The sequence below is a fragment of the Heteronotia binoei genome, chromosome 7, assembly GCF_032191835.1.
Source record: "Heteronotia binoei isolate CCM8104 ecotype False Entrance Well chromosome 7, APGP_CSIRO_Hbin_v1, whole genome shotgun sequence".
NCBI classification, from domain to species: domain Eukaryota; kingdom Metazoa; phylum Chordata; class Lepidosauria; order Squamata; family Gekkonidae; genus Heteronotia; species Heteronotia binoei.
Window position 1 is genome coordinate 120,906,986 of NC_083229.1, and position 22,535 is coordinate 120,929,520.

The 22,535-nt window shown below is 46.0% G+C and overlaps 1 protein-coding gene across 2 annotated transcripts in view; it reads right to left on the bottom strand.

The window, feature by feature from the left end:
• The window catches only part of CDH6 (cadherin 6), a 126,197-nt gene that overhangs the window by 36,122 nt on the left and 67,540 nt on the right, over positions 1–22,535 (bottom strand). The window contains exons 3-6 of one of the 2 annotated variants that reach the window (XM_060244292.1): positions 20,135–20,254; positions 17,957–18,124; positions 10,682–10,872; positions 1,232–1,485 (exon numbers count right to left, since the gene is read on the bottom strand). In XM_060244292.1, coding sequence (XP_060100275.1) covers positions 1,232–1,485; positions 10,682–10,872; positions 17,957–18,124; positions 20,135–20,254 — 733 coding nt within the window. The remainder of the gene's footprint in view (positions 1–1,231; positions 1,486–10,681; positions 10,873–17,956; positions 18,125–20,134; positions 20,255–22,535) is intronic. The other variant, XM_060244293.1, reaches the window with a different exon arrangement.

A 22,535-nucleotide genomic window follows, 5' to 3' on the forward strand; every position in this document is an offset into this window, starting at 1 on the left:
TGAGATGAAGCCCTAAGTTGTTCACTAAAAGGTTACTCTGCAGTCATCACCCTGTACTTCTTAATTAGATTCAGGTGGGTTGCTATGTTAGTCTGAAGCTGCAGAGCCAAGTCTGAGTCCACCGGAATCAAACTTTGCACTTAACGAGGTCTTCATTTCTAGGGTTCTGTTTTTCACACACCAGCTTAGATTCTCACTTAGCACGAACCATTTTGTGATGCTTTCCCCCGCTTACACACAGACAAAACATCTCACAGTGTATTTCGCCTTAACTACTGTGCCAATCCCTGTATTTTGTGATCAGAATTTTTTTTTTAATTCACCCCAAACACCACGCAATTCTTTCTCTAACACGGGGTGGCCAAACTTGCTTAATGTGAGTGCCACGTAGAATAAGCATTAGATCTTTGAGAGCCTCAAGACATGAATGTCAGGTGTTTGAGAGCCGCAAGAAAGGAAGGAAGGAGGGAGGGAAGGAAGGAAGGAAAATAGATGGGGGAGGGAGAGGCAGAAAGAAAGCAACTTTGACTTTAAATGCATTCTCCAAGCTGCTGGCTGGCTCTTTTCTGTGGAAGCATGTGGATCAGCTGGCTGGCTTGGCTTGGAGAAGTGGGTCTTAAAGAGAGAAATGCCTTCTCCAAGCCAGCCAATGAGCTGGTGAGGGCTTCAAGAGCCACACAATGTGTGTGAAACAGCCGCATGTGACTCCAGAGCCACAGTTTGGCCACCCGTGCTCTAACATAACATCTGCGGTTGTAGAGGGTACCTGTTTGACAACCATGGTTCCTTCCATAGAACATCTTAATTATCTGCTCCCTCCTCTTTTGTTCACCACTTTAAAAGGTAAAAAACAACAATTCCCAGAAGACAAAGGAGGAGTAGTGGCCAGGGGTTTTTTTTGTAGCAGGAACTCCTTTGAATATTAGGCCACACCCCCATGATGTAGCCAATCCTCCCAAGACTGTACAGGGCTCTTAGTACAGGGCCTACTGTAAGCTCCAGGAGGATTGGCTACATCGGGGTGTGTGGCCTAATATGCAAAGGAGTTCCTGTTACAAAAAAAAGCCCTAAAGGTCACAGAATGTAATCTAGAAATGGGGTGGGGGGGAGAACCCATCAGGCCTACTGTTACTCAGCTACATCATTTTCAAGAGGGTCACTTTTTAAAAAACAAACAAACATGGTTATGTTTAGAAGATAAGCGATAAAAGTGGAAATTGTCAATGCTTACTTGATAGGATTCCGGGCCGCGTCCGGGTCCCGGGCAGTGAGGGTTCCTATGACGGTGCTTATCGGGACGTCTTCTTTCACTTCTAGCACATATGCCGGCCTGCTGAACACTGGAGGCTCGTCAACATCCTCCACCAGAACCCTGACCGTAGTGACGTCTTTGAACGGTCCAAGATAGACGAATCTGGGATCCACATGAGGGTTGGCGGCCTCCACTTTCAGAGTGAACTGTCGTTTCTTTTCAAAATCCAGCGGCTGAGGAGAGAGGTTCTGCATGTTACGGAAAGCTCAAAAGATTTTTTTTCCAGGGGAAGTCTGACATTTCAAGAGGCACTAGGCTGCCTTGAAGGCTGTCGATTGTATGGTTCAAAACACACAGCTGAAGGACCTAAATGGCACCTTCCTGACCTCTCGCCACACTCTGCCCTCATTCGGTTGCTTCAGAAACACACAACCGACTCTCCGTGTACCAAAAATTCAATAGACATGTATTTAAATGCCACTGCATCCCCAAATACAACATCAGTTGTCTCCATGTATCACCATAGAACATAATAATGGAAAAAAATACAAAAGGAAAGCCATGTCAGTTGCTTGTCGCAACTGTCCACATAAGGCAAAAATGCCAAAGTCTCATATGTATCCTTGCAGATAGTCCAACAGCAGGCTGGTCCAGTTATGAAAACCGTTTCGGATATGAAATCCTTCTTCTTGGGACCTTTTATATTATTAACAAAATTAAATTGGTCCGGTAGTGCCAGAATTCATTGTAACGATCCTCTATATTGATCCAGGCTTCCTCCAATCGTTAGACATAGTCTACAAGACACTGCTGTTAATTAACAGCCGCTGGACTATCTGCGAAGATTTGGCATTTTTGCCTTATGTGGACAGTAGCGGCGGCGAGCAACTGACATGGCTTCCCTTTTGTATTTTTTTTCTATTATTATGTTCTATGATGATACATGGTGACAACGGATGCTATATTTGGGGATTTAGTGGCATTTAAATACACCTCTATTGCATTTTTGGTATACAGAGAGTTGATTGTGTATTTCTGAAGCTTTTCTTCCTCCGTGGTCCTGATACTACTGTGAATTCATTTGGTTGGGGCTTGCCCTGGGCCTGGCTTGCATCGTATAACTCACCGGGCTGAATGCAGTTCATCAGCCAATGACAGCAGTCCATGCATGTTTCTTAAGACTCTTTTGTCTGCAGCTCCAGGCCTGCGAGCAGTAAAACAGGAAGCTAACCAGCCATGGCGGGTGGTCTCCGTTCAGTTTGGCAGATCACAAATCCCGCAGGCTTAGGGCAGGACCATTGTCAAGCTTTACATCTGGTAGTGCTGCAAGCCGGAGGTTGGCAACCAGCAAGACGCTCACCTGGGAGGGGGGATAACCGGCGAGGTAACGATGTCACTTCCGGCAACACTTTAGCACAGGCGTCCCCAACATGGTGCCCATGTGTGGTGAGGCACCCGCTGACACCTTTCCTGATACCCACCAAATACTTTTAGAAAGTGGGTGGGGGTTTTCCTGAGCAGGGCTTCTGATTAACTGTGCAGACTGAAAGGCATGCTGTTGAACGGAGCTTCAGCCATTTTGTGATAGTGCTCTACCTCCCGTGGCAGCCATTTTGTGATAGTGCTTTATCTCGTGTGGCAGCCATTTTGTGATAGTGCTCTACCTCCTGTGGCAGCCATTTTGTGATAGTGCTTTATCTCGTGTGGCAGCCATTTTGTGATTGTGCTCTACCTCCTGTGGCAGCCATTTTGTGATAGTGCTTTATCTCGTGTGGCAGCCATTTTGTGATTGTGCTCTACCTCCTGTGGCAGCCATTTTGTGATTGTGCTCTATCTCCTGTGGCAGTCATTTTGTGATTGTGCTCTACCTCCTGTGGCAGCCATTTTGTGATTGTGCTCTACCTCCTGTGGCAGCCATTTTGTGATAGTGCTTTATCTCGTGTGGCAGCCATTTTGTGATTGTGCTCTACCTCCCGTGGCAGCCATTTTGTGATTGTGCTCTACCTCATGTGGTAGCCATTTTGTGATGCTGCCCGCTGCCCTGTGCCAGAATTCGAAAGGTGCCACAGACTCATAAAGAGTTGGGACCCTGCTCTAGCATGTGTCTCAAATACACGCTAAAAGCGATGTCATGATGTGCCAATCACTTCCCCTTACTTCCACTGCTGTCTCCGGCCACCCTGTGGAACAGGTGAAGGGCAGGGGTCTCCTATCAAAGTGGGAGACCTTGTTTCCTGACACCAAGACTTTCTTTGTAGGAGCCCAGCTCTAGGACACCTCTATGTATCTTGACATCTACTAGATATTAGCAGTCACAAGGCAACCTCCCCCGCCCCCAATCACTAGTGGCCAAAAATCATGTTTCCCACTTGCATACTGGCATCTCTTTCAGATTAAGCCTTTTGAATTTATTTTCCTAGCTGTTTATGAAGGGGATCTTCTGGACATCTTTTTAATCCCAGTCTTGTACGGAGAACACAAGTTGGAGGAAAGGTCGTGTCAGGGGAGAGGTGCACGGCTTTCCTGTGAAAGATTCTCAGGCTCAATATCTGACATCTCTGCTTAAAAGGATCTGAGGTCAGAGTGCTGGGAGCATCTGTGCTGCATACACCAGTTCCCTAACCCCACTTTGCAAATGCCCTCCCGACTGCATCGGTATTAACATTATCAGACCAAAGTATTGGGGATCACCATGCTTCTCTTCTAACAGCAGAGTTCAGCTCTCATCTTGCTAGATAGGATGCCAGGCAGTACCTGCAAACTGGCAGGAGGGCTGTGGGTGTGACATGACACTGGCTGCAGCATAACTCTAGGAATTACCAGAAACTCAATGGTCTTTACCATAGTGTTTCCACTGATTTCTAGAGCTACCTTATGTCACTTCCTTTTTTTCTTCTTTTTTTTTTACAGAAGTGATGTGACACTACAGCCAATGTCATATTTTTTAAAAATTACTTTCTCAATTTTTGGGATGCCCCCTGAGGTTCCTTCTAGTTTTACAGTTCCCTAATTTTAACTACCACCTGTAGTAGAGGACAACTAATGTGAGAAATGAAAGACTGTTGGGGAAACCCCCAATGTCCAAAACTGGAATTAAAGCCCATTCTGAAGTAACGCGATATGGTGAGAAAACAGGTTTTTCCCTCATAACTACATCCTATCTTGCACCTTTAAAAAACTGTTAATGTCTTCAGCTCTGCTGAACTCAACGGCAGAATCTGGATATCTATTGAATAAAGTCTGTATAGCACTTCTGAAGGTTCAGCTTCACTCTTCCATCTTTCAGAAACTAACACTTTTCAAGTGCTTTTTGCCAAACAACGCTGCCTTCTCACATTGTACCTGTTATAATAGAGAAAATGTCTCTGCAAACGAGAAAATACGTTGTTCACTTTTCAAATTGTGGTTCCTTTCCTCCTCAAAAATACTTTTTAAAAAAATGGGGCCTCTTTTGTGCGTTAGATATTGGCGGTTCCTCGCTTTGAAGGGCTGCGGAGTGTAATGCAGACAGCTCTGCCGTGCAAAGGAAATAAAACTGCTAATGAATACAAGATGTGTGAAGTCCAAAATAAACTAGTATAATATTCAGCAAAGTGGAAATGCCACTGAGTTGAGATGAGAGAAAACAGAACCATCATTTTGTGAACTCAGTTGCTTGATAATGAAACAGCGAGGGTCAAGTGAGGCCTTTAAAGCTACCCGAAAGTGCTTGTTCAATAAGTATTGATAGCTGGATTTTTCCTTAATGAGCATGGGTGTCTAGCAACTATTGAGTTAGGACAGCCCACATGCTCGAATGGGGTGGTGGTGGTGGACACTGCTGATAGTTGCAGTGTCATTGATAAAAGAAAAATATTTATAATTTTTGTGGTTGGCTGGATGAAAGGGGGTGGGGAGCTCCAGCAGGAGTCTGTACACTATGGCAGGAGTGGCCAACGGTAGCTCTCCAGATGTTTTTTTGCCTACAACTCCCATCAGCCCCAGCCACTGGCCATGCTGGCTGGGGCTGATGGGAGTTGTAGGCAAAAAACATCTGGAGAGCTACCGTTGGCCACCCCTGCACTATGGTCTCCCCCAGAACATCTAGAGAATTCTGGTATTGGAAAGGAAGTAAACCTGCTACTAAATACACAATATGTACACTACAGGATACAACAAACGCACTACGAAGCAATAACAATTTTCAGACCTGTATTTGCTCACAAAAGAATGTGAGAATAATTCACAACTTTCTGCATATAGAGAGCTATTGTGATGTAGTGGTTATGACTAAGGGGCCACAGAGCAGTAAAGCTGCAGTCCTGCAGTCCAAGCTCTCTGCTCACAACCTGGGTTCGATCCCGGCGGAAGCTGGGTTCAGGTAGCTGGCTCAAGGTTGACTCAGCCTTCCATCCTTCCGAGGTCAGTAAAATGAGTACCCAGCTGGCTGAGGGGAAAGTGTAGATGACTGGGGAAGGCAATGGCAAACCACCCCGTAAAAAGTCTGCTGTGAAAATGTTGTGAAAGCAACGTCACCCCAGAGTCGGAAACGACTGGTGCTTGCACAGGGGACTACCTTACCTTACCATTTAGATTACAGTAAATAATGTGTTTTGCAACTGGACTTTTGCTATTCTTGCACAGTAAAAATCCAGTTGCAAATGCACTATTTAGTGTAGTGTGAATGCACCCTAAGGGACTCAAAGCTGGGCCTAGGATCAAATCCCCACACTGTCATGAAGCTGGCTGGGTGACTTTGGCCAGCCATATCCTCTCAGACGAATATAGCTGAAAATAATGTTGGAAGGCTAAGTTGGGGAAAGGATGGCTGCCTTGATTTCCTTGGTGGAAGGGGGGGTAAAAGGTACTAGGTATATATGAAGCCAGTTTTTTACATTCTGTCACACATGCACTTATGTGTGGCCAAGACACTTTTAAGTGGAAAAGGAGCTCTTTTGTAGACCAGCACTGGAATGCTTCCTTGCTCTCCCATCGTCTGGAGCAGGGTGGCCAAACTGTGGCTCTTCCTCACATATTGTGTGGCTCTTGAAGCCCCCGCTGCCCCGTCAGTTGGCACAGAAAAGGCATTTCTCTCTTTAAATCACTTCTCCAAGCCAGCCTGGAGAATCCATTTAAAGTTGATTTATTTCCATCTCTCTCTTCTCCTCCCATCCAGGCATCAGATCCAGCAGGAGCTCACAGGAGTGCAGCTCCTGAACCTTTCTGAGGGTTCCTCCTCTTCCTCCCCACCTACCTTGTCCGTTGAATAGTAGATGCAGCTGCATAACAATCCCTGGATTAGGAGAGCGGGCAGCCAGCCAGCCACCAGGGGCTTTGCCACGCCCCCAGCAGCCCTCATTAACCCCTGGAGAAGCCCATGCCACCCCTTCTCCACTCATGATTTTGGGCAGTGGGTGGCTTGCTGGCCTTTTGACTTGGGGGGGGGGGGTGGGCAGCCCAGGAGAGCTCCAGGCGAGCAAGGCCTGCTTGGACTGGCTGTAATTCTAGCCAGCCCAAGCAGGCCTCGCTCGCCTAGGGCTCTCCTTTCTTGCATTAGGTTGCTTTTGCCGGGGGGGGGGCATATGCTAATGAGTTATGCTAATGAGCTCCACCACCTATTTTTCTACAAGACTTGCGGCTCACAAACATCTGATGTTCATGTTTTGCAGCTAATATCTGATGTTTATTCTATGTGGCTCTTACATGAAGCAAGTTTGGCCACCCTTGGTCTGGAGGAATTTTTTTTTGGGGGGGGGGGGAAACAAACACCATAAAAATGCTGTTTCCTTGTGAGGAAACCAAGGCTGCAGTAGCTGCCCGGAACTTCCGATCGCTCGGTGAAGTGGAGAACTGCAAGCAAGGCGCGTCATCTCGCAATTAGAGTTGACTACATCATGGAGTCCGGAGGGTACATCAAAAGCACTTGTAAGAATTTAGGTGGAAAGGCGACCTCCCCGTTTTTATTCCACGGGCTATCAGAAAGCTGGCCGAAGCATTAATTTCAGAAGCAGGCACAAGGATGAATCGAAGAGGACTGATATCATGATCAATTACGACATGACATTTCTCTATGAACTAGTAATGATGGGTATCCTTCTGATGGCCATAGGCAGAATATGTTTAAGAGAATCCACTCAACATCTCTTTTGTGTTGAGTAAGCTTGGGGTGATGTGGGCTGATACCCGTAACCTTATCAAGCTCGCCAGATCAGTTGCGCAGAAATGAGATTAAGGAAACTCTTTCTGACAACAGAGGTGCCACATAATTAGATGACGCCTTCCATGATCTAATAAGGCAGTGTTCTTTAAAAAAAAAAACCAGAGGGAGAAAGAGAGAGGAAATTCACACTAAAAATTTTAATTGCATTACCTAGAAAAATGTGGGAACAGCATACAAAACTTCATCAGTGTTATGCATGGCTTTTTTGTAGAAAAAGCCCAGCAGGAACTCATTTGCATAATAGGCCACGGCACCAGGGCTCTTTTTCTAGCTGGAGCTCCTCTGCATATTAGGCCACGCCCCCCCTGATGTAGCCAATTCTCTAAGAGCTTAGAGGACTCTTAGTTCAGGGCCTACTGTAAGCTCCAGGAGGACTGGCTACATCAGGAGGGCGTGGCCTAATATGCAGAGGAGCTCTTGCTAGAAAAAGAGCCCTGGCCACACCCTCTGATGCCAAGCCAGCCAGAACTGCGTTCCTGTGCATTCCTGCTTTAAAAAAAAGCCCTGGTGTTATGTACAAAACCATCGATGTGTAAAATGGCACAGTGGCAATGGCCATTTCTAAGGGCTGATGGAGTGATTGTGCGATAAGTGCTTATAATCAGTATCCTTTAATGGACGTGAAGCCAAACAGATATAATGTGAAGGACTGTCGGATAGGTGGAGATGTAAATAGCTCACATCTCCCTGTAGAAACCACTGGCTTACATCCAGAGAAGTGTGTGCCAAAACGTAAGTGGGCTTAAGTGTAATTCTGCTGAGGCAAGATCTTGTGTGACACCTAGCATTTTCTTCCCTATATATTACGGTACCCAGACACTGTCTGCACAAGAGCTTGTGCCAGGAGAATCACAAATGGGGATACAATAAGTTTGATTTGGTGTAAGCAGCTACACTAGACTTTTTCTTTAGACCAGACTGGCACAGGAGTTCTAGGCCTTTCCTTTACAGCGGACTTGTGGAAGAGGAAATCTTGCGGTGGATGTAACACAGTGTCTACTGTTACATCACATTCTAAAATGACCAAGAGGGGAAAGTCCAGGATGAAACTATTCAGACTGAAGTACACATCATTTTTAATGGCTAAGGGTCCCAACGAGGCATATGCAACAACAAAAAGGTATTTTTCAGGTTTAGGTATATTGAACCTGAAAAATATTGGTATTTCCTGATATTCCTGAATCCCAATAATGGTATGGTATTAGGATTTGGGAAATAATTGAGATTACTGATTTGTATGGCTCCATTATACTCTGTAGGAACCATTTTAGTCAGTGTTCCTCAGAGGCTATAGCGGAAAATAGATCTGGGCATATCTGGGGCTCCGGAGGAGTTTAAAATAAATTTGGTCGCTGAAGTGGATTGAAACTGTGTTATTCAGCATGTGTGAAAGCACCAATGTCATCGAAGCCAGGAAAACAGTTTAATCCTCATCCCGATGGTACGCCGCTTTACTACTTCCCATAAAAATAAAAGGCCTTTTTGTAATATGCTTAACATTGCTTAGCATTTAGTTAGTGCTTTAGAGTGCTCATAACACTTTGCTTGCGTTATCTCAATAATCCTTATAACCAGGGGTGGAATTCTAGCAGGAGCTCCTTTGCATATTAGGTCACACACCCCTGATGTAGCCAATTCTCCAAGAGCTTACAGCAGGCCCTGTATGAAGAGCCCTGTAAGCTCTTGGAGGATTGGCTACATCAGCGGGATGTAGCCTAATATGCTGCAAAAAAGCCCTGATACTTACCATTTATTGGGAAAAAAAGTATTAATATATCAATCTAAACAAATGGACATCTTCTTGGGTACCAACTTGAACTTCTGTTCCCCCCCACCCCTCTGGTTTTCCTATGTTCTTTCACCATCCATCATTCACAATCCAACAGAGGCCTGAGGCACTGAAGAAGCTGTGTTCCAGAAACTGACTACAAGAGGAGTGGTTACTTTAAGCTGAAGGAATGGGAGAGGGATGATGGACTGTAATTATCCTAAAGAAGACATGTGGCTTCTAAAACTGGAGGGAAATATTTAGTGGGAGAAGAGTGCTACAATGGGCCAGAGCTGTGCAGAGAAATGAGGAGATAAGAACATTAGAGAAGCCATGTTGGAACAGGCCAATGGCACATCCAGTCCAACACTGACACACAGTGGCCAAAAAACCCAAGTGTCATCAAGAGGTCCACCAGTGGGGCCAGGACACTAGAAGTCCTCCCATTGTGCCCACTCCAAGCACCAAGAATACAGAGCACCACTTGCCCCAGACAGGGAGTTCCATCTATACCTTGTGGCTAATAGCTGCTGATGGACCTCTGCTCCAGATGTTTATCCAGAGGCAACAGTGAGAGCTGGGATCTCTCGGCTTTTATGTCCTGACCCTATCTGGACAGCCTCTATTTTTCCACAGCAGCTGACTTAAGTGATGGGTAAAGTGCAATTGCTCCACACTTGTCGCAGAGATGTTGGAAATGGGATTGCCAGTCCCCTCAGTGGATGTGGGGCTATACGCCGATTTGCTGCTCACTCTCTACCGATATGCATGGACTGGTAATTTCTGTTTCAATGTGTCTGAAGAAGTGTGCATGCACACAAAAGCTTATTCCTTGAATAAAATGTTGTTGGTCTTAAAACGCGTTGTTTTGTAAAAAAAAAAAAAAAAGTGGAGCTCATTAGCATAACTCATTAGCAAATGCCACCCCACCCCCTGGCCAGAAAGAATCCAATGCAAGAAAAGAGGACCCAGAGTGAGTGAGGCCTGCTTGGGCTGGCTAGTGATCCAGTCAGCCCAAGCCAGCCTTGCTCGCCTGGGGCTCTCCTGGGCCACCTCCCCCCCAGGCAAAAGGCCAGCAAGCCACCCGCCGCCCAAAATCACATAAGTGGGGAAAGGGTGGTGTGGACTTCTCCAGGGTTTAATGAGGGCTGCTGGGGGCGTGGCAAAGCCCCTGGTGGCTGGCTGGCTGCCCGCTCTCCTAATCCAGGGATTGTTATGCAGCTGCATCTAATATTCAATGGACAAGGTAGGTGGGGAGGAAGAGGAGAAACTATCAGTAAGGTTCAGGAGCTGTGCTCCTGTGAGCTCCTGCTGAATCTGAGGCTTAGTCTTAATGGTGCTGCTGAACTCAAACATGGGACGTTTGGCTTGAGAGAAAAATGGGCACGGTGAGTAGGGATAACTCGGCACTAAATAACACACACAGAGACACACATTACAACAATCTTGAAGAAAGGAATACCTTTTTGACTGTTAGGATGCCTTCTTGTGTTTCCTTGTCAGTGACAACACCAAACAGTTCCAAGCCGTCCCCTTCAGTGATGCTGTATTTCATCTCTGCGTTTTCGCCCACATCAGCATCTGTCGCTTTGATCCTGCCGATCGGTGCATCTGGGGGTGCCGACTCTGCAATTCTGAACTGGTAAGCACCTACAGGTAAAGAAAGGGCAACTTCAAACAATTCTGATTTTAAAAAATCCTCATTGTTTTTGCCAAACGCAGATTCTGTCGTTATCCACAGTCAAGATGCTGATTGGTGCACCTTCAAACCTTTATTGTGATGATCCTGTTCAATAATAATTTGAATAAAGCCAGGGGTGGAATTCTAGCAAGAGCTCCTTTGCATATTAGGCCACACCCCCTGATGTAGCCAATCCTCCTAGAGGATTGGCTACATCAAAGGGGTGTGGCCTAATATGCAAAGGAGCTCCTGCTAGAATTCCACCCCTGAATAAAACCTTATTTAAACAAGTGCCCATTAAGTATTTGCTCATGGTGTAGCGTTACATTTAAGGGGTCTTTCATTTTTAACCTGAGCTCTGCTCCTCATCCACATTGTGTTTGGACATCAGAATAATTTCCTTCTGAGTCACAGATAACTGGCATACAAGATTCATACATGTACAAGCTGGCCCGTTACAACATGATAGTTTATGGATATGTGTGAAGTGTGGTCAACTTGCTTCCAACTTACGGTGACCCTATGAATGAATGACCTCCAAAAATCCTATCATTAACAGCCTTGTTTCACGGGCTGAGGCCGGGTCAGGCAAAGTCCAGGGGCAGTCCAAGGTCTGTAGCTGGTGAGCAAAGAGGGTCCAAGGCGCCAAAACCAAATCACAGTCCAGGTATCGCAGGTCAGAGCTTCAGAAGCCAAAGTCAGGGGGTCCAGAAGCCAAAGTCAAAAGCCAAAGTGGATGCTAGAGCATCAGGTAAGTGACTAGTTGCTTCCACAAAGCCTCCTCCCAAAGCCCACAGCTATATAGCCCTCTGCTGTCTGTTGCCCATTTGGGCTAATTGCTGGCTCAGAGAGGCAGCCAGGATCCTGCTGAGACTCAAGCATCCTCACTCCAGAAGGGCCAGAATCCTTTCAAAACTCAGGGCTCAGGGAGTGCCTTGCTCGTGAGCGTGCCGCCCTCCTTCGATCCCTGAGGTCCTGATGGAGGCGGTCATGCACACGCACCACCCAAGAGGGCGAGGCAGGGGGGCTTGGATCTTCTCCAGCAGGAGGCAGGGGCACTGGTGCAGGTGGCAGGGGCACAGTTTCTTCTGCAGGCTCAGCTTCTTCTGCAGGGTCCCCAGCACCCATGTCACCTTGCTTGGGTCTTGCAAATGGACGGTCATGGCTTCCTTGATTGAGTCAAATGCATCTCATGTTGGGTCTTCTGCATTTTGAGAGCCAGTTTGGTGTAGTGGTTGAGTGTGCGGACTCTTATCTGGGAGAACCGGGTTTGATTCCCCACTCCTCCACTTGCACCTTCTGGAATGGCCTTGGGTCAGCCATAGCTCTCTTATCTGGGAGAACCGGATTTGATTCTCTACTCCTCCACTTGCAGCTGCTGGAATGGCCTTGGGTCAGCCATAGCTCTCTTATCTGGGAGAACTGGGTTGGATTCCCCACTCCTCCACTTGCAGCTGCTGGAATGGCCTTGGGTCAGCCATAGCTCTCTTATCTGGGAGAACTGGGTTGGATTCCCCACTCCTCCACTTGCAGCTGCTGGAATGGCCTTGGGTCAGCCAGAGCTCTCTTATCTGGGAGAACCGGGTTTGATTCCCCACTCCTCCACTTGCACCTGCTGGAATGGCCTTGGGTCAGCCATAGCTCTGGCAGAGGTTGTTCTTGAAAGGGCAGCTGCTGTGAGAGCCCTCTCCAGCCCCACCCACCTCACGGGGTGTCTGTTGTGGGGGAAGAAGGTAAAGGAGATTGTGAGCTGCTCTGAGATTCGGAGTGTAGGGTGAGGTATAAATCCAATATCATCATCATCACCACCACTATCAGTCTTAATCTTCTTTTTCTTCTTCTTCCGGTCACCTTCAACTTTTCCTAGCCCTATTGTCTTTTCTGCTGACTCTTGTCTTAAGGCAGCAGGGGTCCCAAACTGGATAATCTGGAGGTAGGGACCAACCTTACCCTCCATATGACAGTGGCAGATTTCAGGGAATTCCTGTCCTGTTTCTGCTGCTCTGCAGCTCCACCATGACCAGTGGTTGAAGGTCAGTACTGCAGGTACAACCTCCACAGGGATCAGGTGATCCAATTAACCAACAGATGGTCCTCTAACCCAGTGGGCTCCCAGCCTTTTTGGCACCAGGGACCGGTTTCATGGAAGACCATTATTCCATGGACATGTGTGTGGCGCTGGGATTTTTGCTGCCCCAGACTGCCCCCCCTACTCACACCCCATCCCTGCCCCCATGGGGATCTTTAAATGGGTGGCCAGGCAGCAGAAGCGGCCAATCTGCCTCCCCCTCCTATTTAAAGACCCTTGCCAATCAGCTGATCAGTGGGGGTCTATAAATGAGAAGTAGGCGAGGTCGCAGCAGTGCTGCCCCTTCTACCTTGCTGGGACCTGGGCAGGTGAATGGGGAGGCAGGGCTACTCTGCCTCTTTCATCCGCCTGGGTCCTGTGTGGGCAAAAAGGGAGGTGCGGTGTCTCTGCCTCGTGGCCCGGCTGCTAACAGGCCACGGACTTGTACCGGTCATTGGCCCAGAGGTGGGGGACCCCTGCTCTAACCCTCTAAAGCAGCCAATTCGGCCCTGGTTCATAAGACTAAGCAACTTCTTGTTAACAGAAACTGACTCGAGCTGTTCGTAGAACAGTGGTTCTCACCACCACCACCCCCCATCCACCTGCCAAAGCATCCACTTCCCTTCAGGCCTCCAGTCCTGACTGGCAGTGTGTGGGCTTTGCAGAACCCAGCGTGGGAAAAATGTCTTTGCACTCCCTCAGTGGCTTATTTAAAGGAAGCCTAATTCAAGTCATCAGCAAGCCCTTTAAAGGCACTTCTTCCCCCTCACCTTACAGCTGACACTAGAAACTCCTTGGAAACGCATTGCCTCCCCCACCCCAATTTTCTCTCACAGCAATGGCAAACGAAAAGCCTCGATATGTCAAATGAGTGAAGGAAATAGACTGAGCTGCTACGGAGCAATGTGGCATAAGACCAAGCGCAAAGTCCTTCTGGCAAAGCTACTGCATTCTGAATAACACCAAGGCATGGCCAAGAGGGTCCGTGATCAATGTGAGTCTCTGTTGTTTCAGAGCCTGTGGCCAGCGATGTGTCATTTTCTCTTTGGGACTTGGTTGTCTCACAATATGGCCTGACTCACAATACGGCCTTACTCGTGTCAACAGGAATTTACTGCTACCCTTACCCACCGGCAGAAGTGTGCCCTATATTTTACGTGGTTCCTTGAATGGTGGAAAGGAATCAAATGTTAACACTCAGAGCTTGGCTGGTACCCAGAATCCTCTCCCTTGAAGAGAACAAAGCATTGTGTCTCTTCCCTGTCTAACCATGGACATATACAACAGAAGACAGCATGGCTTTTACTGATTGTAAAAAAAAAGTCTTATCCCTCACGGCTACCTTTCTTAACTCAGAAGTGGGCAGGGGGGCATGTGGGCCTGAAATGAAGATGAACAGCAGGTTTTATATCCCACTTTTCTCTATCTTAAGCAGCTTACAATCTCCTTTTCCTCCTCCCCACACTTTGTGAGATGGGGGGGGTATCTGAGAGAGAGTTCTGAGAGAACTGGGACTGGCCCAAAGACACCCAACGGGCTTCATGTGGAGGAGGAGTGAGGAATCAAACCCAGCTCTGAGGATTAGAGTCCACCAGTCTTAGCCACAGTGGCCAGGCGAGACTGTTCAGGGGCAGGTGGCCCATTAATGCCTGTCTCCTCCTGGAGGGAGGTGTGGTTGGTGACGTAGAACAGTGTTTCCCAACCTGTGGGAAAGTGTGTCATAGGCCTCCTTAATGGTGGCTCCTGCCCTTTTCATCTTTCTCTTTCTTCGCCCCTCATCAGCTGCTCACATTCTCATCCCCCCTTCTCTCTTTGTGACAATTATGAGGGGGAAATAAAGGTGAGTTTTATACCCCACTTGTGTCTACCTTGATGAGTCTCAAAGCGACTTACAATCGCCTTTCCTTTCTCTCCTCACAACAGGCACCTTGTGAGGCAGGTGGGGCTGAGAGAGCTCTGAGAGAAGCAATTGACATGTCATGGTACTATTCATTTTATTGTGTAAATGCAGTGTAAGACACTGCCAGAGTCTTAACTGTGGTTTGATGGGATAAAAAAAGGACTTTTATAGAAACTAAAAAAAAAAATTATCTTCGAGAAGGCCTCCTCCCCCAAAATTTCTCAGAATTGGCATTTGCGGGCCTGCTTCAAGACCCTCTGATGCCTGAAATAAGGCTGGCATCCACTAAGGAGCAGGGCCTTCTCAGTAGTGGCACACATTCTTTTGTATGTTCTCCCCCATTGAAGCCTGTAAGTTAGGGTTGCCGGTCTTCAGATAGTGAATAGATACAAAGTAAGGTTTCAGCACAAAAGTGAAACTGACAAACTGCTGAAATACTGGGAGCACAATAAGGTCCCGATGTATGTAAGTCCAATATGCTTCTTAAATCTTTCAGTAGAATAACAATGACATTTATTATGACATCAATACACAATATACAATAACGATAGAAAACAGTCCCCCGTTCACATGTCCTCTTCCTCCTCCTAGAGAGACTGAAACTGCGTGGCAATCCCTGTTAACATCCACCATATTAGAGCTTCACGGATGAAATGCTTGTTCACTCCTACGATTCAACTAGTCTCAACAAGTGAACAGTCCCATAGGTAGCAATAACATTCATTTAACAGGTAAAGTCACTTCCACATGCACACATGAAGAATGAAATTAACATCAAAGAGATGAAGAAACGGACACGCCTTCCGATTATAGACAGGCAGTTTTGATGCCACTCCCTCAATGTTTTATGTTACACAGAACTCTTATTAGGAGCCACAGGAATAAATTGCACACGGATCCACGCTTTGTCTGCATTCGGGACTGGAAACCACATCCAACAGACTGTTTTCTATCGTTCGTGTATACTGATGTAATAAAAAAAGTATAATTGTTATCCTAGTGAAGGATTCACATACATAGGGACCTTTTTGTGCTCCCAGTATTTCAGCGGTCAGTCTCCAGGTAGTGTCTAGTGATCTCCTGCTATTACAATTGATCTCCAGACGACAGAGACCAGTTCGCCTGGAGAAAATAGCCACCGTGGAAGGTGGACTCTATGATACTATACGCCCACTGAAGTCTCTCCCTTCCCTCCCCAAACCCTGCTCTCCTCAGGCTCTGTCCCCAGGGGCTGGCAGCCCTACTGTGAGTCAACAGGCCTTCAGGTGATAGGGTTTTGCCAGCTTTCTTTTTTGCTGTTGCAAATATGCTGCACTGAATTTTGGTCCTCATTTCATGGGTTTGTTGAAAAGACAGGAAGGTAGAGAGACAATTAAAAAAAAAAAGACCTAAGCTTCTCTTTGATATTCAAGTGTCGTATGCAGGGAGGCCCCCCACTGAAAAAAACCTCTCCTTCCTAAGGTTTTCTAATAAGATGTAACAAAAAAACCATTTTTTTTAACCCCTTGGTTTAGACCAGGGATGGCCAAACTGCGGCTCGGGAGACACGTGTAGCTCTTTCACACATATTGTGCGGCTCTCGATGCCCCCACCCCCCTGTTGACCAGCTTGGAGAAGGCATTTCTCTTTTTAAATCTCTTTGCCAAGCCAGCTCGTGCCTTGGAGAATGCATTTAAGGTTAAAGTTGCTTTCTTTCCACCTCTCCCCATCTATTTAGCTTCCTTCCTTCCCTCCCTCCCCCTCTCAAACATCTGACGTTCACGTCTCGCGGCTCTCAAACATCTGACGTTTACCCTGTGTGGCTCTTACGTTAAGCAAGTTTGGCCACCCCTGGTTTAGATAAACTAACAGGAATTCGACAGCACAAAATCTCATCCAGAACAACTGAAAGTAGAAATAACTAGTGCCTAATGAACAGAGTAACAACAGGAAAGCATTTAATTCAATTCTCACTTAATTGATTTCACTGCAATTTCTTCTGACCCTTTTAAATAACACTTCCCAATAACACAGGCACTAAGCTGAACAAAAGAGAAACCTGCTTAGAACTAATTGCCAGTGGTCAACAGTTGTAAGTGTACGTGAACTAATCAGTACTTTTAATAAGATGAATATTTAGGGTTTCCGCTCCTGCCCCCGCACCTCCCAAAAGCAAGGAAGTAAGCTGACAATATGTGAAAGTATAAGGGTCTGTTTTGAAATCTGTGTTCTCCATCATGGAAACCCAAATTCAACATTAAGAAAAACTGGTTTTTCCAGCTGCTATAAATCTGCATAATTTCTCTTATGTATTCTGCTTCCACCTATCACAGGGAGGGGTAAGGAGTAATGGAGTGTGCCAAAGCCACGCCACACTTCTCAGTTTCAGGCATATGCTTTGCAACAGCAAAGGTAAAAATGCATTTTCTTAAATGAAAGCCGACATAATGGAGGGAACTGAATTTTGTAGCAAGCGAACCACATTAGGTGTTTTTTTCTGCACAGAGATGTACAAGAATCTGCATTGAACATTGCCCCAAAGGGCGGGATATAAATGGGAAGTAATAAATAATAAATAAATAAATGCACTACCTTCTCCAACAAAATGACAACGATTTTTCACTCTTAGCGGGTATCATTTCATAAGGCCCACCATGTTAGACTGGAGAAGTTAAGGGGGGGGGGGGTTGTAGCAGAAACTCCTTTGCATATTAGGCCACACACCCCTGATGTAGCCAATCTTTCTGGAGCTTACAGTAGGCCCTGTACTAAGAGCCCTGTAAGCTCTTGGAGGATTGGCTACATCAGGGGGGAGTGGCCTAATATGCAGGGGTGGAATTCTAGGAGAGCTCCTTTGCATATTAGGCCACACCCCCTGATGTAGCCAATCCTCCTGGAGCTTACAGTAGGCCCTGTACTAAGAGCCCTGTAAGCTCTTGGAGGATTGGCTACATCAGGGGTGTGCGGTCTAATATGCAAAGGAGCTCCTGCTAGAATTCCACCCCTGGTGTGGCCTAATATGCAAAGGAGTTCCTGCTACAAAAAAAAAGCCCCGGAGAAGTGAATACAAGGTTTACTAAACGAGTCTTAACCATTAAAGTTTCCATACTTTGGGGGAAGCGAGGTGGGTTATCGTTGACATCGGTCAGCGTAATGTTCACTGTGGTGGTTCCTGACAATCCACCCATCTGGCCTCCCATGTCCTTGGCTTGGATGACCACTTGGTATTGCTCCCGGTTTTCACGGTCCATGTTCAGCAAAGCTGTTTTGATGATGCCTGAGAATAAAGGAAAAAAAACCCTGAGGGATTCCATTAAAGGATTAAAAAAAAAAGGTAGTCCCCTGTGCAAGCACCAGTCGTTTCCGACTCTGGGGTGATGTCGCATCACAACATTTTCTCAGCACATTTTATGGGGTGGTTTGCCATTGCCTTCCCCAGTCATCTACACTTCCCACCCCCCACCAAGCTGGGTACTCATTTGACCGACCTCGGAAAGATGGAAGGCTGAGTCAACCTTGAGCTGGCTATCTGAACCCAGCTTCCACCAGGATTGAACTCTGGTCTTGAGCAGAGAGCTTGGACTCCAGTACTGCAGCTTTACCACTTTGCTCTATTTCATTGAAGGTACTGGATAATTAAAGGTTTGGGGAGGTCCTGTCCTCCTCAAGTTCCAGCCCCCAAATCTCCAGGCATTTCCCAAAATTAGGCTGGCAACCCTAGACCGGCATTATATCTGCGACATGCAAAAATCTCCAAGCTTTCTGCAATTGCTGCTGTTTCATAGAATTCTTTTCTCAGCCTCTTTGCCCTGCTGCTGATCATGAAACTGAAATGAACACAAGATGGTTTCATTGCACACTGTCAAATTTCTTTGTGTGTGCTTTTTTTTTTAAAAAAAATTCTTTTCATCTTTCAATCAAATATTAATTTTGACAGCCAGAATAAACACCAGGGAAACCAGCTTCGGCAAAGCTTCATTAAAAACCCAGCACTAAATCTTAAATTGAACAGAAATTCATTAAGAATGTAGCAAGCACTCTCTCTCTCTCTTTTTAAAAAACCAGACACTGTGATGGAAGAGGTGAAAAAAATGCGATCGGAATGCATATATATGCTGCTATGCTATTTCCAAAGATTCCATCAAGATATGAAAGCCCAGATGAGGCTATACCTCAGAAGAGGAAGAATAATGCTGCTTGGAACATATTTCATTTTTATAGGAACACGTTTTTATTGATTCGATTTTTATCTGACCCTACTTCCAAAGGGCTCAGGGCAACGTATGGGTCTTGCTCTTTTTGTCCTCGCCACAACTTCCTGTGGTATGGTTAGGCTGAGAGGGTGTAACAGACTGTTCCAAGGTGGGCTTCATGGCTAAGTGGGCATTTGAACCCATATTTCCCAAATCTTAGCTCAGCAATTTAATCACTACACTACCTCTCAGCTACAGAACTATCATATACTGAGCTTATTGAAAATTAGTTTACAAGGGGGAAGAAAAGGCTAGCCCCAGGCCTCGGATTCAGCAGGAGCTCACAGGAGTGCAGCTCCTGAACCTTTCTGCGAGTTCCCCCTCCTCCTCCCCACCTTGTCCATTGAATATTAGGTGCAGCTGCATAACAATCCCTGAATGAGCTCCACCACTTATTTTTCTACAAAATGACCCCTGGCTAGCCCTAACTGAAAGAAGAAGATGATATTGGATTTATATCCTGCCCTCCACTCAGAGTCTCAGAGCGGCTCACAATCTCCTTTATCTCCCCCCCCCCCCAAGAGACACCCTGTGAGGTGGGTGGGGCTGAGAGGGCTCTCACAGCAGCTGCCCTTTCAAGGCCAACCTCTGCCAGAGCTATGGCTGACCCAAGGTCATTCCAGCAGGTGCAAGAGAAGGAGTGGGGAATCAAACCCGGTTCTCCCAGATAAGAGTCCACGCACTTAACCACTATACCAAACTGGCTCTCATGTGAACATGTGATTAGACACGTTCTCTCTTATTTCTTTCTCCCCACCAAACTCAAGCAACCAAAGTGGATGAACGTTCCCAATGAGAGTTCAAAACCAGTGAAACATAAATTTTCATCCAGGCTACATTTTACTCATTAAGCAATTACTATACAAATGATGTGTCATGTTTACAGGGGGTATCATTCAACTGGTTTCTTCAGAGCCCACATGGAGCCAAATGGGATCTCCTTGAAGAATTTGCTTAATATGCCCTCGCTTGACTTAACGTGTTATTTTAAATTATGGAGGTTGTCAGAAAATGACAGATTAAGGTCTCCTGACCTGTCTCGGACTCGACAGAAAAATATGGCTGTCCCTGGAGGATGCTGTAGACAACTCTTGCGCTGTTCCCATATGTGGGGTCGTCGGCATCCGTTGCTGTGACTTGCACGACAAATGTCCCTGCAATCATAAGAGACAGAGAGATTTACGCTGTTCTGCCAAAGGGCATCATCATTTTAAACTGTCATCCTTGACTCTAGCCTGCTTCAAAGTCCTCAGAGCATGCAGTTTCCAGCAGCGTTGCCATTTCAGGGGAGGGAGGGAGAGAGTTAGTGTGTGTTTGTTTGTGTGTAGGGGGAATCACAGCAAAATTCAAGGCCTACTCTTAGACATTAGAGTTTCTTATTACTTTGTTTCATAAAGCATAGGGATGGGCACGAACTGGCTGATGAACTAAAGTTCGTCATGAATTTTGGCCATTTTGTGGTTCGCAAAGCAACGTTCATGAATTGAAGGACCTCCACAAACTTCCAACGAATTTTGTTGCTGTTCATGGTGGCTCATGAAGAAACACGAAGAGAAATGGCTTGGAGTCATTTAAGCTAAATAGCCAAGCAGTGGTCCCGCTGCTCAGCTGTTTAGAAACTCCTGCTTTCTGTTCCCCACAAAAAGCTGTGGGGTGCAGAAAGCAAGGTTTTAAACATTAAATGGCTTACAAAGCGATACAAACCTGGTCAGTTCATGAACCAACCTCCTGGTTTGCCTGAGTTTGTGGTTTAGCCATAAACCACAAACCGAACCTCAAAAATGAGGTTTGTGCCCATCCCTTCTCCAGAGCAAGTTGTTCTGCAGATACAGAGGGGTGGATCCAACCAGCTTTCCCAGTGGTGAAAAGTGGAGGAGAGAGTTTCCCCTGATCACAATAAAAGCTATGTAGTGGATCTCGGAATGTGCATGGATCAAATCTGTGTGGGATGGAGGATGTAGTGAGGACAGGAATTAGATGAAAATGACTGGAAAAAAACACAGTTTGAAGCATCGGACCCTCCCTAAAAGGCACCTCTGAGTTTCCACTTCCTTGCTACCCATAGTGAGAAAATGGCTTCAGTGGAAAATTTATAGCAAAAACGGAAGATTTAAGAGGCTACACATCTTACTGTATTTTCTACATGCAATACACTGCATGCAAATATATGTACCTTGATTACTGTTTTTTCTCCCTGCACAAAGAGAGGGCGCTACTCTGGACATTATTCTCCCTACATGCAAGTTATTAGAAATCTTTATATTTGTAGCGCAACATATGAGGAGTGTAATTGTTAATAGGCTCCTTACCAGGGATTTATTTGCACAGGAACGCAGTTCTGCCTGGCTTGGTGCCAGGGGGATGTGGCCTAATATGCAGATGAGTTCCTGCTGGGCCTTTTCTACAAAAAAAGTCCAGCGCAAAACAGTGGTAACATCAGGGTGTGTGGCCTAATATTCAAATGAATTCTGGCTAGACTTTTTCCTACAAAAAAAGCCCTGCTCCTTACCAAGCGCATAGCATCTTGCACATGTATTGTTGCCTGGTAGTATGGCATGTCTCTAGAGGCGAATGAAGTTGATGGGCAGTAGATTTCAGGACACACAAAAATAAATACTTCTTCATTCAACAAGGAATTAAATTGTACAATACACTCTGAGTGGATGTAGTGATGGCCACAACCATAGATGGTTTTAAAAGGGGGTTAAATCAGATTCAAGGAGGAGAGGTCCATCAATGACTACTAGCTTTGGTGAGTCAAGAGAACCTCCATATTCAAAGGCAGCAAACGCATGAATACCAATATAAGCAGTCAACGTCAGGAGAAAAATCTCGGCCTCTATGATTTGTTGTTGGCCTTATAGCACAACTGCTTGGCCACTGTGTGAAACAGGGTGCTGGACTAGATAAACCACTGGTACGATCCAGCAGGGCCCCTCTTATGTTCTTATAACTCTTCTCTCTCCTTGTCACATGACTTTAATGTCACATGCTTCAGTTTGGGGGTTCCTTTATGTCATCTAGGGTTTAAAGATGGGATCCAATTCTGAAAATGTTGAAAATCATTTGATTGAGATTTCTACCTATCTGAAATTCCAAGATTAGCTTCATTTAATATGCAGCCTTCATTATGATTACGCTATCTGGAAATACAAGTCTGAGAAGAAGCCCTGTTGATATAGGCTTCTCCAATCAAACATATAGCAGGAATTTTTTAAAAACTGCATATTTTCAGACAACACACATAAATCTTTCTTAGGCAACATATTTGCTTCCCTACAGTTTTATATGTAGTGTTTTGTAATGAAGAACTTCAGTAAAGCATTTATTTTATTTTTATTTGATTTATCTCGCCCTCCACTCAGAGTCTCAGAGCGGCTCACAATCTCCTTTATCTTCCTCCCCCACAACAGACACCCTGTGAGGTGGGTGGGG